We start from the raw sequence: 20178 nt of genomic DNA on the forward strand, positions 1-20178 counted from the left end.
TTATATCTCTGCCTAAGATAGCACAAAATCCGTGAGTTCAACCCAACCACTTAAAGACTCTTCAGAATCTTCCCTCAGTGGCCTCTGAGATAACTTCTTCCTAAAGACAAGCAGATTTATTGATGCCTGTCTACAAGTTCCCCTCTAAAAAATTCTGAGCCTACTGGAAACTGCAAATTAATTTGGAGGGAGTAGAGGCCTGAGCTGTTGTGTTTCTGAGCATGAACTGCTAGAAAAGCAGTCCAGATTAACACCTACACAGAGGGAATGGTTGCAGTTAGAGCTCAGTGGTTATCTCTTCTTTCATCCCATAAATGACAAAGCAGAGTGCATGTTCTGGACTGCTAGGCAGCACACATGAAGTTCAGAACAACTCACTAAACCCACTAGGCGTAAAGAACCAAGAGGGAGAGGTGAGAGTACTGAAAGAAGACAAAAAAAGTTGAGGAATATCAGGGGGAGATGAAAATAGAGATATTTCAGGGTATAAACCAAAGAAACTAGGAGTGTAGAGAACTAGCTCTACTGCAGTAAAGATACAGAGAGAACAAGCCCATAGAAGTTCAGATTTCATTTGCCTAAATGCTCACAGACAATTTCTTGGGTTGGCATATTTGCATTCAGCTTGTGAGTATCTGATCAACACCACTAATTCTAAAGCTGCAGTCTTACAAGAGACAAATCAGCAGGGTCAGAAAGAGTAATGAGCAGTGGACTGGCTGGAATAATCTGTTGTAGCCTTTACATTACACTCAGGAGAGTGGAGAGAAAGCACAATGTTAATTGAAGTGTTCCTTTTTTTTCCCCCCCCCCATAGATAGAAAAAAAAATCTATAGGATTTGAAAAATGGTCAAATGTCCTTGATCCAAAAAACCCCTCAAACATCTAGTACAGCATTCTAGGTTGTTGCCATTAATAATGTACAATGCTAACTGATCTACTGGTTGTCACAGCTAGAAATTTATTTAAAAGTTTTAACACACTGGTATCATACGCTGAATATGATTAGTCTAGCACCTACATGATAAAACCAAATATTTAATTTAATAGAATATTTATATAAAATAAAACTATTTGTTGTACTGAAACTACCAAGAACTTGAGTCTTCCTTTTGTCGTCTTTTTTTTTTTTCTTTCTTTAAAAACTCAAAAGGTGTGAGAGAACTAAAAGTTAACGTTACCTGTGTTGCTCATGTAGCGATTCTACTTTGGTAAGAAAATCTTTGTTCTGCTCTGGTATAAAGTTGTAATTTGACAGATATCCTGAATGATGTACTGAAGCATTATAGTCTCCAAGTTGTGCTGTTAGGAAACAAGGAACACATACACAAAGTTTTCACAGTTAATTGATAATTATTTAGAAGTAATTCCTTCTCCTCAATAAACACATACACATATGGGGAAATGCAGGAATTATGAATTATTTCCCAACAGACAAGCAGTGTTGAACACAAGGAATTGTATAACATCAGTGAAAAAAGATTTTTTTCAGAACACGCTTACCATAACTATAATCTCAGGCACTGAATGACTCAGTACTTTAGTTTTTGCATCACAAGCTATAACACTACCAGACAGGCATTACACGCCACGTCAGCACAGATGTGCAGTACTGGAACATTAGAGAAAACCAGATTGCTTCAGTAAGAGACAGCAAATGAAATCAATTTGATATACATTTACTTGACTATAACATATTAGAAGTCTTCAACAAGATCTGTCACTTAGAAAGCATCTACTCTTCACAGTCAGGCAAAAATTGTTCAAACCAACTGTGGCTCTGTCCTAACAAATCAATTGTTAATCTTGTTAATCTTGCCTTAGCTGAACAGGAGTTACTTAACAATGCATGAGAATTAACTGCCAATTTAAACATAACATTACTAAGCTGCTACCAAAAGTAAATATATCTTTACAGCCAAATAAACTACAAGTTCCCTAAAACTTCATCCCTTCAAAAATGATACTAATTCGTAGATATTTTTAATTAGTTACTAGAGAAAAGCTAATTCTTATCCACAGTTGGTGATATATCTGAAAACAAATGAAAGTATAAGTAACCATAAGTTTATAGCCTCAGTCTATGCAAGTTTTCTTTAAAAGCTAGGCCAGCATAAGTTTCTATCCTGGAAGACATACAGAAACTTTTAGTTGTTATAAAGATGCAAGGTTTGGGGCAGCAGGGCAGTTGCTTCAGATAAAGTACTTGCCTATTTGCCACAAATTTACCTAGTTTTAATTAAGCAAGTAATTCTAACCCCATATTTCATGAAATCTGTCTTTTCATTAAATTGTTGAAGAGATTAAACCCCTCAAACGATGGTACATTTCAACAAATCACTAGAACCTGTACTAATCTGCTCTTTCACTAGGGAGCATGAAACAGTTGTTATAAAGCATTAGAGCTTCCCAGAAGTTATTGGTATGACTTGTAAATTGACACAAAAGAAAGTACTTGTATAGACTGCAAACAATTCAGCATAGAAAGCCTCTCAACTAAATCAAAGTTAAAGAGCATACTTTTAGGAACAATACTATTACCATTATTTTCCAGAAAATGCAAAGTATAAAAGAGTGATTTAAATGATTCAGGTTGGGGGCGGGCGGAAGTTGTGGACTTCAGAAATAACTTACAGCTACAGTAACTGTGGAGTGTCTGTAATGCAGGGGATGACTAATATTTGCCATTTCCATATTCAAAAAGCATAATTTCTACGGCTTAGAAAATAGAACCATTGTGATACAAAACAATTCCCAGGCAAATGCAGTCAGAAGCTAATACAGTTGCACACCTAATTGTCAGCATCCAGGGAAATATTTAAATAAAAGAGAAAGTGGAATGATAAACACTAAGTAATCTATTTTGAATGCAGATGTTCCTGCAATGCTTAGCCCTTTGTTTTTAAAGGTAGCCTGAATTTTCAATCAGTTCACAAAATGACTGGCAAAAGACCAAATATTTACCATTACAATCAAAACATGTATTTGAACACTTCTGTCAAATAATATATCTCTGAAGGAGAAAACAAAACAAAAAAAAAATCAAAACAGAAGATCCAGAAGTATAACAAGAAACTGAAAAAATTTTTAGGAATATCTGTGTATTAGCAAAAGTCCAAGTCTCTGCCAAGACTAAGGCAATAACAATAAAAACAAGAAGTAAAGACTTTTTGAACAAAGTATGTATGTTAATGACAGCATAAAGATAAAACACAAATTCACAAATGACAGAAGTTGACTGAAGACTTTTTCCTTTATTAGCTGTCAACACAACCCATCTTTTCTATGAAACATTGTCTAGATTTTAAAGGCTTGTGGCAGCTAGCTTGAATTACATTCTTGTCAATAGGAAGAGACCAGATTGCCAGGAATAAGATAATGTAATTGTCCAATTTCATTTGCATTAGGTGAAAATATTGTTTACTGTAGTTTTACCTTCTCTAAAGAGGGCAACTGCTGTTCCTTCATGCATTATGAGGTAGAGTCTTCTTGCACATCTTCCAAAAATGGAGGTTGCTCTGGTCTTTTTTCCTCTTCCTCCTAGCTACCTGAGGTCATGTCAACAAGGGGAGCAGTTTAGAGTACTATTTGCTTTTCCAACTCCCCAGCCAACTGTCACAGTTGAAGAGAAACTATAAATGCCGATTAGTAGATATCTTGGAAGACTAATGATCTTGTGCAGGATTTAGTTATCCAAGTAGGAAAAAAAAAAGTTAGGGCATATCAAGATCTCAGTAAGAACAAAAACCCATGAGGTTTCTACCTCTTTACTGGATTTCTTCAGAACAGAGCAGAAGGGCAGGAAATATTAAAGATCTATTTCTAATCTGAGTTTCTCCTGACATAGCTTCTGCTCTGATCACGAGCCAGCAGATACTGACTCAATGAGGAAAAAGTTACAGTATAAAAAAAAGCATATTTTTATCTTTCTCCATTCTAGCCAAGAATTTGCTCTTTAATTTATTATAACTGGGAAAGAATACAGAGTAAAATGAAAGAAAATGGAATGGAGGGAATGGAGGAGGGGTTGGGGAAAAAAAATCAGTTATTTGAATAACAGATTCTTGTATTTTAGTGATCTGTATCTAATATGAAAGACTTTAAAGAAGGGAATGTGATGGATTCATTTAGAAGGCTATATTCAATAAAAAGAGGACATTTATTTTATAACTCTTACTAAAAGGACAGTGCACTAGCCAAGTAGCCACAGAATAATTTTCTATGGATGAACTCCCATGTTCACATACCAAAACAGTAGTTGTACAAGCTCTCAATACAGTAAGAATTTATAATTGCTTGAAACCCAAATGAAAATCTTGAGATCATATATGTTTACAGAGGATATGAACCGCCTATGCCTTATTGAAGCTTAAACAAGCCATCTTTTCTTCAGACTTCGTAAAAAGAATTGGTTCAGTTAGAATGATGTGGTGGGTATATATTTTTTTCTCTTTCTCCTGGCAGCAGAAAGACTTTTGTGCGGGAAAGCATCAAAGAAAAGGACTAACTAAAACGAAGGAAAAAAAAAAGTACACAATTTTGTAAGATTTGGATACAGAGGAAGGGAAGACCAGGAACAAGTGAATTTATGTAGCACTGATAGATTTCAATAGAGATTCTATGGGTACACATGCATCTTCCCTGGAAAGAGAAACTCAAGTACCAGATATATTGCTGCATTAAGGGGGGGGGGGGGCGGGGAGAGTTTTCTAGAGGGAAGATCTGACACATATGGAAGCAGAAAAAGCCATTGATGCCAGCAAATTTTACAGTAATTACTAAGGCTTCATTTATTCAGTGGTTTCTTCCAAGAAACCATTGGTCAGTTGGCTTATATATTACAGTAAGGCAGCACTGATCTCATTTCTGTTTTCCACTACCCTAAAAGAAGGGTGCAAAAAAGACAGCCAGATTCTTCTTTGAGTTGCAAACCAGAAGGATGACAGACAACAGAATTTCAGCATTGGAAATGCAAAACTGAACTGGAAAGGCCCTAAGCAACCTGATCTGACTTTGAAGACGACCCTTCCAAGCGAAATTTGCCTGTGGTTCTTTCTTACATGAAGTTATTTTTGACATCCAAGCTTTCTGCAGCATGAGCAAGATAATTATTTGTTTGGTTCCAGTTTTAGAAATTAATTTTGTTGTTTTCGAATACTAACAGAACCGAAATACCACCATTTCAATCTGTCCCAATTTCTACAGGCAGCCCCAGAAAACGTAACAGTAGAAAAGATAAGCTTTTAGCTTTGCATAACTTAAAAGGTGACCAATTTTGGCTTCCCATCTATGTGATATCCTTCAAGGTACAGAAGACAAGTTGGTCTCCAATTCTAAAGGGTTCCTTTGTAAACAATAGTAGAAAAATTTGCATACCCGAACCTATTTCTGCATATGGGCATTCCAAGTAACTACAGGTGTCAGAAGACAAATGTATGAATGGCTCATTAGGCATCATTTCTCATCAAGCATGATGGGAAATCAGTTATAGATAATATGGACAATTTGGTCCAAAGGAATGCCTGCAAGAGCTAGTCCTTGAAAACAGGTTTAATATCAATTTTCTAAAGACTTGAGAAGTGTACCAGGAAAAAAAATCAAGTTGTTTCACATTGAATTTGTAACTTTTTGCAGGGTTGAATAATTTAGGTTAAATGAATAAAGCACAGAAGTGAACTGGAGTCGCCTGTTTTAAAAAGAGGATAATTACATAAGCAGATCAGGTTCTCAGTGGAAAATAACCAAACAATGGGACAAGTCTAGCATACAAGTTATATAACTAATTTAACTTTTATCAAGGAGTAAAAATCCTCAGGTATAAAACGGCAATCCAGGATTAAAATATAGTTAGGGTCACATGACTGGCCTCCAATTTAGGACAGCAGTAATGACTGATGAGCTGAGATGAGAGTGAAATACAGTATTACAGGCTAATGATAAATTTGTCTTCCTATGGACACTGGGATACAAAAAGAAGAGATACTGCCTAATCTGTACAGTTCAATCAGTTCAGACATTGTAAGTCATTGCTTCTTGGCACAAATAGAGAACAGAAGAAAGATGATGCACTGCATAGCATACACTAAAGCAGTTACTATTTCTCAACAGTAACTACAAAGTATTCAGGTATGAAAATGCTTCTGGAATCAGAAAATAACCCACTACAGCAGAATTCAGTTTCAAAGAATCAATCTAAAAATGTAGACACTTATTAAAGAGAAGCTAAAAAGGAGCACTGAAATGAGCAAAATCCATGTAGATGTAGAGACTAAAGATACCATGTTGAAAACGGTTATCAGAGAAAGACTTTAAAAAAGGGCCAAAACCCTCGTAAGTGGATCTTGAGAGAAGGAGATGTGTTTCAACAAGTGGAACCTGTATCCAAATAAGGATGAGGGCATGAACTCTAACCCACTCAACCACTGAGTAAGCAAGCATAATGTCCCTACTGGACAAGTAGAACTAGCTATCATGTGGATAAAACTAACCTGTTTTGTAAAAGGAAATAACACTTCAAAAGGCGTTAAAAAAAGTTCAATCTAGAGATGACTAAGTAGCTGCTTATGACCACTTACGACAGCTGGTTACTTTGTGGTACGACAGAATGAAAAAGTAGGCATTAATAAAAGCAAAGGAACATTTGTAGACAAAAATGCCAACTATACATACACAATGGTGGTCTCCAAGCTATCTATTACCACTGCCTTTCCAATGAAAAAGGAATCAGTCATTGTAATACTTTTTATTTAAAAAAAAATTAAAAAATTTAAAAATCAGCTGCTCAAAATCCAGCCACAGTTAAACAACAAAAAAAATCACAGGGAAAAGGAAGAAACAAATTAGAAAGTATAAGTTATACTGAGTCACTGTTTCTGCATCTCAAATGTACTTCAGAAACCGCACAGTCACAATCAGAAAAAGTATTGAAAAAGCAAAGTATAATCCAAAGTACAAAGCGTATTCTTTTTGAAAAAGCATGGGGATAAAAGACTTAAGGGAATAGTTATCAGTACTCCCAAAACATTAGGAGTCTTTTCAGAACTAACGCATTTTAAAACTGCTCTGATCTTCTGTCATGTGCGTTTTCTCTCAGCATTCACCACTACTCATTATCATAATACTGTACTACATGGACCATGACCTTGGGTAACTGTTCTTTTCCCCTTTTTAGTTATGTTACACAAAAATATTTAATAGGTTCACCCACCTTAAAAATACAGAAGAATAATACCAAGTCCACGAGGCACTGTAGAAAGTCAGCTCCTTCAGCTACAACACTGGCCAATAGCCCAATCTGGGGTTCTCCACTCCAGAGATTACAGTATTGTACTTTGTTTTGAAGCGTTACAGATTCAAAACAATTATTTGTTGCATAGTGGAAGAACACTAGACAAACAAGACTCGAAGTAATGATCTCCTGAAGTGGCCTCTGTCTTGCCTAGCACAACTGTAAAATATAATTAAGGGAAAACAGTCCAAAACAGCTGGAGAGCTGCTGTATATCAACTATCAAGACAGTCTTAGAAGAACTGTTGTACAAAGAGATGCTAGCAAGCTCAAGCAATCCAGACCACAGTGAACCATGTGGAAGAAAACGGGTGCATATTTCAATCAATTTCTCCAAGCAGATTCTCGTATTGGGAATTTCACCACCGTCACATAGATAACACTCTGGTACTGCTGATGACAGGTACTGTAAGACATGATAAAAGTTACCTGCGACTGAACAGCATTACTGCAGGCTTCAGAAGAACAGATGGGACATGCACGCAATCCTCAGGCTACCCAACACATCTGGTAAATAATTTCAAACACTGGAAATTTAGGTCAAAGTTCTCTTTGTTCATCCAGTCTGATTTTGATTCTGAGGCAAAAGGGCTACAACTGCCCTGGAGAGTAGCAGGAACCTGACTGGCCTCTGAGCAAATCTCTCAGCTTACATGATGTCCTTCTGAGCACTATTTCACTTCAAAAAACCATAGCTGGGGAGCATACACAGAGAAAAATCCCCAAATGCTAGCTATGAAAACAGGCAGGTCTGTAAATTAGGAAGTCTGAGGTTTCAGTGTAATTTCTATAAAAAGAGAGGGGGACAAAATTAGGGCAAGTTAGAAGAGTCAGGCAAGAAGAAAGCCGATGGGGGAATTATGTGGTGTGATTCTCACTGTGGAGCTACTATTGACGTTCCTCTACGTCTTACAGGTCATCTCCTCCTCTGGGATATCAGCCTTCTGGCGTTCCCAAAATTCTAACAAACTCTTATGTTTCCAGAACAGCATAAGTTCCTGAGGGACTCGCACACTAAGCTCAGCTTTCCTTGAACCCTCACCCTCGCTAAAGCCCATTTGAATCCCAAGCAACTAGTCAACTCCTTCTGGAACAAACTCCCAAAGATAGACAGCAGCGTGCTAGAGAAACATCCTCGTTCTCAAAGCAGAGCTGAGATGGGAACAATATCACAGGGGATAAGAGAAAGACCCCAGTCATAATGAATCACTGAGCAAATGATGCTCAGGAAAAAGAAAGCTTAGAAGTATTCTTAACACCTTTTGTTGGCTTTGTTGATGTGCTTTAGATTCAAGTCCCCACCCCGCAAAGGATTTACGCACATAAGAGCATATTCCCACCAAACCCATGGGACTTCTTACATTCCAATAGCTAGTCTTTTAAACACTGTTCTGGAAATGAGAACTTACTACACAAAATGATAGAAAACAAGTGGTGCTAAATCAGCTTTGTGACATTTTAAATAAAAAAGCGATACAAACTCTGCATAGGTCCCTCATTTAATGTTAAAGACTGTACAACATTCCCATTTTACACTAGTAAAAACCAAGACCTACTATTTATCATTAGATTTTTTTTCAGCACGATTATCCTTCAGACTTCACGATTTCAAAATTATTTGAAATGCACCTTAACAAGTTCTCCTTAAAAAAAGGACTTCAGAATCCACTGATCATTTCTGTGACAAAGCACATTTACTGATAATAAACTAACAACTTACTCTTCAAGTGTCTGAACCATACTTGCAATCAAGTTTAGTCACATGCTATTTAGTCACAGTGTTCACACCCACTTGTATTCCCCTGTAACTTAGCACCCCCTGACAACATAGGGTGGGCCACAATGGCACAGAGCAACATGTCAGAGTTTTATTTCAGAACCGCAGTGTTGAACTCAAACACCTGTGCAAAGAGCAATACAGAGCAGCAGCACTTCAGTGGGATGACAGACTTCACCACCAACTGTCCCTTTGCAAAACTCAGACAAAGCCTGTGAAAGTCAACCATACAACTGCCACATGTGAAAACTGTATTTAAAAAGCAAGAGCAGAAATAATCATCAGCCTTCATGTGCAAAGAAAGACACCTGCCTCAGCCTCCTGCCAGTGACAACAGCTCCACCTTTCAAACAAATAAGCATTAGATTGTCAGATAATGATGATTTCCCCTTCTGCATACAGTTAACAGAAGTTACAGAAGGAGAGAGCAGCCTGAAAACCACCAAGAAGCGGCAGGAATAAGAAACAGCTCAGGTAGAACCAATCCATGGCAACTTCAGACAATGGCTTTTTAATAAGAAGATACCTCATATCCAAAAACTTCAACCCTTCTTAATAAGTATGATTAGAAACTAAAACACCAAAAAAACCCCCTATTTAAAACAATTTAAGGTGACAAGAATCCTAGCAAACATGACTAAATAAGCAGACCTACACACACAGATTTCAGAAGGTCTTTCCTATGCCATCTTCTTTAGGTAAATGCCAACAACCTGGTAGCAGAAGAAAAAGCTTTTTTTTTTTTCTTCAAGGGAATACATCTTCCTGTTAAATGTTTCATTCTTTGCTGATGCAGAGAATAAATATACATATCATACAAACAGCAACAGAAAGGGCATCAGCTAGCAAAAAAGAAAGGTTTAGGTCTGGGGGTTTTTTGGGGGGGGGGTTGTTTGTTTTTAATAAAAGCCCCCCCCCAACTGGCAATAATAGCATTATCATGAGTTAGGAAAATGAGGCAAATAGCTGCATGGGAAATTCCAGAATGCACCAGGAAAGAGAAAGATTAAAACACACTAGCACCCTTCCACAATACTCACTGACCTTCTGCTGTTCTCCTTTAGTAAAAATAACTGCATTAGTAGGTATTCAAAGCACTAAAAAGGGAATGGTCATAAAACTGAAGGGGAAAAAGAAATTACTTTGGGATTTGGGGTACACTACCTGTGGCATAATTAATTTTAAAAATCATGTTAAGCTTGACTTTGTGATAAAATAGTTGCATTCTTCACTGTACCTTTATATTTTTGCGCTTTAGCACAATCAGGTCAACAACACTGCATTTAGCAATCCTAAAGGTTCAGAGTGTTTCAGCCTCCGAGTGCCCTACTGTGCCCCTGGGATACGGGAGCAGGGACACATTTCCTTTGGCAATAAAACTGGGACTGCTGCCTACTATGGAAAACTTGTTCTGGTTTCAACTGTTGTTACTAAGCTTGAATGTGGTTAAAGTTCCATTTAACAAAAGGGTGCACCACATGATATACTTAAACATAAAAGTGAATGTTTCACAGCCTCTTGGGATTTTCATAGAGGCCAACAGTTTATTACTTTCTCTTTTGAAAACCATATTTTAATTATTTAGCTTGGTCCTTATTTCAAGCGAAAAATACCTCAATCTTTTCTGTGGACCTTGCTAGCCTTTCCATAAAGAAATGGGATAGATATAGATCAGCCAAATAATTACACAACTATTCTAGCATGCTTTCCCCAACAACCATTTTTAGAAATATACAAACTCTACTAAACCCTCAACCTGTTTGTTTGTTTGTTTAATGAGAAGGATCTTCCTCTGTTTCTTCCTTTCACTGTTTAGGATGCCTATAAGGCATAGGATCAGGTCCATTTTAGTTTTCCTACAGAAGATATTGTTCTAATATCATCCTTAGAATTCCTTTTTTCCAGTTGCAGGCAGATGAGAAGAATACAAGTTCTTGTCCGTAGAGTCACCTTAAACGTATTGCAAAGTGCCAGGCAGTTTTACGTATCTAACAAATCAAATTCCCTGAGAAAACATTACATAAGAACATTGGAGTTTCTTAATCATGAGTTTACCTTCCCCTTAACCGTTCTCTAGATGATCTGTTATTTCCCTGGAATGCTTTCCTGTAGCTATTGTAACACACAGTAAGTTTCATTATTTTGTTTCCAATGACAATGAAAACCTGCCTTCTTTTTGTCAGCAGTACAAGCACACATAAGTAATAACAACATTATTCTTGTATCAACTTTTTTGACAGACCTAACAAGTATGCTTTTTCTATTTAGACTGTCTGAAGGCTGCTTTAATAACCTGCACCTTCTTTACAAAGCATCACCTGTAGCATTTTAAATATTCCACACAAATAGATAAGGAAAGAAATCTTTCCTTATTTTTCAGTGCCAAACAGCAGAGAAGGTAGTTGGTCAAATACATTTATTAACAAAATAATGATTAGTTATTACTTACATTGTACTGCATATGATGCCAGGACAACAGCAGAATTAATGGGGCATGACAACCTGGAAAGAGGGGAAAATATTTTTATTTAGATATAGGCTGTATAAATGTATTGTTAACAATACCTCTGCAATTAGTTCAGTACACGAAGACTCATTTATCTTCAAAGAGTATCTGATTTTTTCTTACAAAGTTTGATTGTCAAAGCACACTAGGACTGGAGATTAAAAGCTAGTTGCCGTGTAACAGCTTCTTAAGAGAATGGAAGTAACAAGTCCTAAAAGGCCATGCTCATATTGTTACTGGATGCTTATTCAGGAAAGCAAAAGGAGAAGCAATTTTTATGGGGCTCTGGACACTATTTTAATAGCTGCAGTCTGGTGTATTTAAAACTAGACACAAACACTAAAATTAGCCAAGTGCCAAGCACAAAGACAGCTCTGATCTCATGACCAGTGACTCCATAGAGGAAAAAAAGCCAACACCTAAAGGCAATGTACATTAGGCAGCAAGTACTCGGACCACCTTTTCCTCTTTTTTTTTTTTTAAATGTACAAACACACAGAAATTGCAGGCAAAGGAACAACTGGATATATGCCCACCACATAGGGAATATAACCCTGAAATAATGAGAAATAATAGCATAAACGGCCCTTTGCTACTCCCTCCTGATTACTGCACTAGACAGCAGGTCCCCACATTTGGAATACCATGCCTGGCACACCATGTCTTGAATAAAGATGTCTCAGGTTGACATTGTACCTGCAGATGCACAACACCTCCTACAGCTCATTCAGAACAGACTACTAAACTGTTCTTCGTAAGTGACCTATGTGAAAATTTGTGATGTTTCCTAGCAATTTGATTTTCTTTTAAAGCGGTATTTCACAAGGTACAATTTTAAAGCAATGATACCCTCAGAAAAAGGCTTTTTTTTTTTTAATTTTATTTTAAAAAGAATTATAGATAAATTGAAGATTCTTCTTATTACCTTCCTTCCACAATATCAGTCTTCAATTGCAGGAAGAATAAGTGCCTAGAAAAGATTTTTTGGAAAACAAACAAACATTTATTTATTTTCACATTTCAAAGGTACGGTTTAAATTGTTACATGTATTAGTTCTATTTTATTAGATTTCCCAGCAAACTATACAAGCAGATGAATAAAGCTTAGTGCCACTTACAAACATGCAATCATACACCCACTCACTCTCACAACAGTTTTAAAGATCTTTGTGAGTCTGTACTACCACTCCAGGACCATGGTATTAATGCCACAACGAACACTACAAAACCCAAACCGTTACAGAACTGGGCTCTCTTTCTCCCAGGAACATTCATCTTGGATGTAACTTTAAAAAAAAAAAAAAAAAAAATCAAACAAAAAAAACCCCCAACCCCAAACTGTGATACTCTATCTTGAACTACCTAATGGAGAGAATGAGATCTCTCAAGTAGCATATGCTGACAAAAAGCTCTTAATTCTCCAAGAGCAGTTTAGTCTTGCTCTTACTAGTGTGTTTTACAACGTTACTTTATAGCAATACTGGAGAGTTGGGATGTGAAGAACCATGAAGAGAAGGTCTTTGAATAATTTCAGTTTCAAACAACAGAACAGCTTACAACAGCTTTATTAGCAAATACCAAAACAGGTCAATAGCTAAGTTTTCTTCAAGAAATATCATTTAACATGCTGTACTATTTATATTCTCAAGTCACTGAAATTAACAATGAAAATGTTATAAAAACATTACCAAAAAAATGCCCAATTAATACGTGCCTGTGAATTCTAAATTCCAAATCATGTGCACTGAACAAAACAAGTATTCAGTTAAAGCCTTCTCACAAGTTCATTGAAAACTGCTTGTAATTCATGTACCCCACCACCCTAAAAACTCAGAGATAGGTTAAAGAAAGAAGGCTTTAAAAGTCTACTATAAACTGCAGCATTATAGATCTTTGCATGTTACAAGTAAGGGGCAAACTAGAAAACAAGAACTGTTATCTGTTCTTCCTGAAACAAAATAAACCCCACCCTCCCACGCCCTCGGCATTAAATCTACTACACATGTTCAAAAAACTGACTCAGTGTTGATACAAAACTTCTAACAGACTGAGGGCGTGCAGACAGCTTAATAATTGAACTACCCTACTTTTTAATCATTGCATCTGATTAAGGGATCAGAAAAGGAAAGGAGAAAAAATGCAACAGGCAAGCACATCAAGCAACGAAGGGCTCAAAAAAAAAAAAAAAAGGAATCCAGGGTGCAAATAAACTAACTGCCATCTTTGTAGTAGCTTATATTCTGGCTGCATTTTGGAGTTGTAGGCTGCATATAGAAGAAACCATTCATTATGAGCATCACATCAAGCTGTCAATTCCAAACACATTTAATAGAAAGAGTTAAACAAGGTTATCTACCTAATAAAGCATACTTTGCCAAGCTGTGGAGATGGAAAAGGGGAGCTTTACACATTCTTAGTTCATGGAAGCAAACATCAAACAGAAGTTACCTGGTTTGTTCTTGCTGAAGTGTGTTAGGATCAGGTATAAAAAACCTTACACGGAAACGAAGGGTGCAGGGAAAACCTCCTGCAATATTTTAGAACAACAAATCAATTTTTTTGTTTAAAAAAGAAAGAGCCTGAGGTTTTATTTCTATATTTATAGAAAAGTTACATGAGCAACCATATAGAAATCTCATCCATTTTTCTCATGAAACTAAAAGAAACCATGAGAAGTCTCTCCTGATCCCCCCCAACACCAACTATGAGAAGAAAATACTCTCAGATACAGTGATGCTTGCATTTAAAGTAATTTGTATATGCTACTTTACATAAAAGGCATTATTTAGGTATCTTTGCCTCATAGATATTAGAAGAAAAAGCAGCAGCAAGTGTATTTGAAGCATCTCAGTTGGGATAATGCTCAATTCCATCTTACATATAAATAGAAGAAATTAACAGAAGTTCACCATGTTAACTGCACATACTTTTATTTCAATTCATATGCAATCTACAGCATATGGTAGAAATAAGAGAGCTGAAAAATATAGCTCAAGTTTCACAGCACAAATTGGGACAGTGTCACTCAGTCCTCCTAAGCCGCTATCTGGCAGGGTCACACTGGCCAGCCTGTCCTTGGTAAGCATTCTGTGTTACCCAAAGTTGTTTATAAACAAGACATACTAGACCATCACATGCACTTGGAAGTGTGTGGTGTTAGGTTTTTGTTTGGTTGTTTTTTAATAAAAACAAGCAATTTTTTTTTAACTCTACTTCAGACAAGAAATCGCCAGAGCCTATACGTGAAACTGGCTCCACTTCCCTCAATCAAAACCCCTCCTCTTTATCTTCCCTGTGAGGAGGAATTTACTGGCACCACAATATGACTACTGCTTTCATGGCCAGGATGTCCAACACTGTTCAGAAGCCAGGCTTAGATGCTATTACAGCATCAAAGTTAGTGCCCTACCCGGTCTTATTAGCACTCAGGTAGCAGTAAGAGATGTAGAAAGCTCTGCTGAAAACACTGGCAGAGACAAGACTTGCTCCTAAACAAAATCTACCATCTGGATGCACTAGTTTACAAGAACTGTATTTATTCTAGTCATAAGAACACAGAAAAGCAGGACTATGCAGTTACAAACAAGATATTAAAAACAAGTCTTACCTTTCAACTGTTTTCTAATAGGTTTGTTTGGTTCAAGCCATCGCTGTGAAATGAAAAACTATTAGATGGATTAAAAATATTTACAAATAAATACTGTTTATTTATGTGTGTGTGCATGTACATGTGTGTATACATACATGTGTATGCATATATGTGTTTATATATGTATACACACATATACATGCACACACATTTATTATTTGCTATACTTACAGGTGAATCTACTGAAGTTTCATTTTGCTGTAAACCAAAATATTCCTTCTCCGTCACACCCAACTGGTTATAGGTCATATCCAACAAAATCTGTCCAGTGTCTTGTTTCTGAAAACAAGAAAACTTTAGAAGTGAAACTCTGCAACACTTACACGTTTTAAGACACAATTCATTGAAATAAATTTGTTTTTAAAAAAATGTAACTCATGAATAAAAATAGCTGCTAATCATTGGTTCAAAGTTTCTGAGCAATAAGAACTTTATTTGATAAAAGTTGTTTTGTTTTGTTTTTTTTTTTTAAAGAGGCTTTCTTTCCAAAATAGGTTAGGCATGTGAAATCTCATGATACAAATTGACATGAACTCGAGCCCTTGAGGTCAGTCCAGCAGTTTAACTTGAAGCAGACAACCTCTCCCTTGACCACGGTCTTTAGGAGCAACGCTGTTCTCCTGAGCTGTAGTCTGCAAGGATGGCTTACAGCCACATGGGGCTGCTCTGGTCCCTGCTGTCACCACCAAAGCACCCCGCTCTCATTCCACATCAGCTGTCAAAAAGCAAAGTCAATATACACTAGGACAGGGGAGAAAAAAAAAAAAAAAAAAAGAGGAGAATGCTGTGCTCCAGCCATACGATCCTGTACTTCAGCTTCTCTCACCTGGCCCTCAGCCTCCACACACTCAGTTGCCATTCAGCCACCCCACTTTCTGCCTAGATGTTCTGTGATACCTGTCTTGAGGGACAACTGGTGTAACTGGGGAATTACACAGGCAGCGGAGATCTGGGAGCATAAGCACAGTATAATTTTCCCCCAATCAAACACGTATCTCAATGCCACGGCATTGTGGAGAGCAGATTAACCAACTTCTGCCAAAGAACACTGTGAACCAATTCTAGTAAAAAATCCCAACTGCAAAAAGAAACAAACAAAAACCCCTCAACAAGATTGCAATCCTAAATGTGCTAATACATAATAAATAGCTTGCAAAGCAGTGTGGCATTTTGGGTCTAGATTATTATGTATGGAATTGCTGGACAGAACAAACATCAGGCCTGTTTGCTTGGTATCTTGTCTACTCAAAAAATATAGCAAACTAATTTTTCATATGATCTTCCAAATATTCTTAAAAGCAGAAATAAACTGCACACGTGCAAAAACAATGAATTTACCTTAGACTGCAAAAGACAAGCATTTTTTTCTGAACCAAATTTCTTAAAAATTAAGTTCTGATTTAATTGAGTTCTGATTTCTTAAATTTCTTAATTTCTTAAACAACCTCTTGAAACAAAGGACTTCATGTATAAGCATCATAGTGACTACATTTTTGTGGATAGCCCCAGTCTTAGTGCATATGAGTGCTCACTTAAGCCAAGAACACAATATTGTACCCAATTCTCTTTGTCTAGACCTTGTTTATTATACAACACTCAAGTCCTGTTCAGAAGAGAGATTTATCTTTTTGGTTTTTTAAACAGGGTACCACACTGTTGTAATTGAGTGCTTTAAATAATAACATATTCCATAGTCTTCCCTTATCTCATAAAAGCATTCTTCCTATTTAAAAGATGGGAAAAGAACAAAGATTCAAGCAAAAGACACCCACTCAGCTACCTTATTTTGGAGAATGGAATATTATCCAACACTTCCTATTGCTAGAGCAGAACTCCTAGTAGCTTATTTGTGATTTGAATGCTCAGTATTTCTACATCAGGCTCCAGATGCAAGGTAAGGTGACAGCCAACTGTTGGCCTCCTGTGAAAAGCTGTGCCCGTTTTTCTGGAGCAAAGTCACCTATGAAGAAAACAACGTAAGCAACACTCGACTGTCGTATGTACGAGACTACCCTTTCCCCTCCAACATCTTGTTTAACTGCCACAACGAACAGTTGAAGTCTCGCAATAAACGCGAGTCCGCTCAGGCCTGTAAGTCTGTGCTGCCACCAAAAGCAGCAGCTCTGTCCCCTTCTTCCTCCCCAGCTGCACATTCCTACTCCCCTCCTTTCAAACAGGCTACTGCTCCTTGGGATATTCAAACCATGGCACTGATCAAAACCAATTTTTTTTCTGAAACAGCGTAGACCTAGATCCAGCCTAGAAACTGAAATCTCAGTGACAGATAAGGACCATGCGACCATGTGTTCCTCATCACACACAGCCACGGTGCTGTGCATCTACCAGGCAGTTCTGTCCAGCACCATCAATGAGGTGGGCTCCACTATGAAGACTGAGATTTGCTATCAGAGATTATGCATATACGTACAGAAGAGAGCCCTATCGAAACAGCAGATGCCACCTTAACCCTCTGAAATTATGGGCATTTCCTGATGTGAATACATTCATCTTTAGCACTGCCTTACTATACATACCATATTCGTTTCCCCAGGGTTGTGTTTTTGTAAGCAGAATATTAAGAACACTTTCAAGTGGCAGCGCATGACACCTGTACAACTCAGAAGCGTAATTGCACATCTATGGTGCTTGCTTCTGACACGAGCTAAATGAGCAACTGTAGTTACATTGTGACCAAAAGCAGTAATTACAGGGGATGAGACATACACTTCATTGAAAGTGTTCGGACACCTCAGGTTTCGTTACAAATGGGGCAGGAGAAGATCACAGAGGGCAGATGCTTCTGCTAATTTTCTGTCTGAATTTCAACACATCTGACTCCCTTCAGTCTCCTTTCTTTGCAACAGCGTTATCTCCTAATTCTCTTCTCATTTTTCATGCTTCTGGTCCTTCATCCCAATTCAGATGCCTTCACTTTCTCTCTCCCCACCCTCTCACAACTGCATCCCCCTTCTCCCCCAGCACACATGAATTGCTAAGCCTTCTCACTGTTTCCCTGTAAAGACAAGCAAGCTCCCTCCTACAATATTCCTGCTCAACAGTCGCAGTTCTCTTTGCAATGTTCCCATGGGTTTCCCAACCCTAAACCCAGCTGCTCAGCCAGTACTAATCTCCTCTTCCTACATACGTACTATTTCCTTCTCTTCCTCCTCTCTACATTTGCTATCAAAAGCAATTTCCAACACTACTTTTCTGTGTCTCCAGTTCTTGCTCTCGGGTATTAAAAGCATATTCTTCCACAGTGCCTAGATCAAGCACCCACTCCAGAAATCTAAGCTAAGTACAAAATGTCATTTTAAATTGTTAAAGTCTTCTTCAGTTGTTAAAATTCCCAAAGCTGAAGGTTTTTGTTGGTTTTCCTCAAGAAAACTCTATATTTACTCGGCTTTGTTTTAACACGTCCATTGTTTTTCAGCCTATACACTTAAAAATAAAGTTACCACACAGCTCAAGCTGCACGATCTTCAATCTACTTTGTACATAAACATTTTTGAGATCTAGGTGTAAAGTCAGGCCTGCTAAGCACGTCACATCACTGCTTTTGAATTTTGACATCCATTCCAATACAGTCCATAGCCACAGCTTACTCTAATACTACAGAGTGTCAAGTACTTTATAACACATCGTATTTTCACTCCCCTTTGCCATAGGAAGGGGGCAAAACAACATGGACACCACTCAGCTAAACTGGGCATTAGAATCAAGTTCTCCTTAACCCTGTCAACCGTTACAGCAAGTAGTTAAGACATTCTTAATAAAGCTCTTGCCCTTCTACAGTGAGATAAAAAAAATAATTATGCACTTTCCACACTAGCCTATGCTGTTACAATGACACAAGCTTTTAAGATAATCTTAAGAATTTTAAAGCTTTTTCTACTAAAAAGAAACATTTCCAAGAGGTTTGCTTGTTTCCACCCTGAAAAGGACTTTGAATTTACTTCATCTTCCTGACATGTACCAACCCTTATTCTGAAGTTTTAAAAGCTTCGCATCAACCACCTCATAACCACACACCATTCACCTCCATTTAAATCTGCCTTGAAATATATTTCACCTTATGTTGGATAGGCCAAAAATTAATATTTAAAACAGTCATAACTAACATCTATTACATTCTGTCTGTGCCACAACAATTTCCTGCTATATTTAGGGAACTTAGATTAGTCAAGTTTAATTTCTAGTAAGCTACACGACTTTGAAGAGAAAGAACCCCTTCATTATTTTTAATGTCAAGTACTGCCTAGAAGCTGGGGTGATCAAGACCCACTGTCTTAAGAAGTGCATAAACATAAGTGAAGACTGTTGGTTCTTTGGAGCAGAGAGGTAATATGCAAGTAATCCTTTTCAGTTTGTTAACTTCTACGAGGTAAGTGGTACAAAGTGACACTTTAAGAAGACAGTGCAACGTATAGCATATCTCCCTGTCCCTCTCCTCTGCAAGAGCTTTGCCCCCACTTTCTGGCAATGATAACCTCACAGTTAAGCACCACCTGAGCTTTTGCAAATTCAGTCTCACTTCGGACACGATACCCATTGCCCCTCATGTGCTGTTTGAGGTCATCCTTTCCTAACTTAGCCTGTAGCAGTCATCCACCACCAAACAGCCTGCGTCCTTTGGTCCCAATATGCCTATGAGCTTGAAACAAAGTGCTACACTTTCTTTTAATTTCCACACTAATTTTACACACAGCTAATTTATTTGCTCTTCTGCTAACTCTCCTTTTCTCTTCCTGGAATTTATTTACCCACCTGATGCTCTTATTCAGAGCATGCAAGATTTTGTTTAGCTAGAACAAACAGAACAGCCTTTTCTTTCCTTAGGTCCAGACTTTTGCAGAGCATCCTAGTTGTACTTTCTATGCCTGCCTTACTGGAACTTCCCTCTTTTGTCTGCCAGTAACTAGGATCCACACATGACATTCCCCAGAGGGTGGGCCTCG

The 20178-nt window shown here is 37.5% G+C and overlaps 1 protein-coding gene across 4 annotated transcripts in view; it reads right to left on the reverse strand.

Moving 5' to 3' along the window:
- The window catches only part of PTPN3 (protein tyrosine phosphatase non-receptor type 3), a 171203-nt gene that overhangs the window by 71943 nt on the left and 79082 nt on the right, over nucleotides 1–20178 (reverse strand). For 2 of the 4 annotated variants that reach the window (XM_069778722.1, XM_069778724.1), the window contains exons 3-8: nucleotides 15392–15499; nucleotides 15179–15236; nucleotides 14020–14098; nucleotides 12497–12541; nucleotides 11515–11567; nucleotides 1183–1303 (exon numbers count right to left, since the gene is read on the reverse strand). In XM_069778722.1, coding sequence (XP_069634823.1) covers nucleotides 1183–1303; nucleotides 11515–11567; nucleotides 12497–12541; nucleotides 14020–14098; nucleotides 15179–15236; nucleotides 15392–15499 — 464 coding nt within the window. Of the gene's footprint in view, nucleotides 1–1182; nucleotides 1304–11514; nucleotides 11568–12496; nucleotides 12542–14019; nucleotides 14099–15178; nucleotides 15237–15391; nucleotides 15500–20178 lie in introns of those variants that run through there. The other 2 variants (XM_069778723.1, XM_069778725.1) reach the window with 2 other exon arrangements.

Source organism: Haliaeetus albicilla, chromosome 3 (genome assembly GCF_947461875.1).
Source record: "Haliaeetus albicilla chromosome 3, bHalAlb1.1, whole genome shotgun sequence".
In the NCBI taxonomy this organism is placed as follows: Eukaryota; Metazoa; Chordata; class Aves; order Accipitriformes; family Accipitridae; genus Haliaeetus; species Haliaeetus albicilla.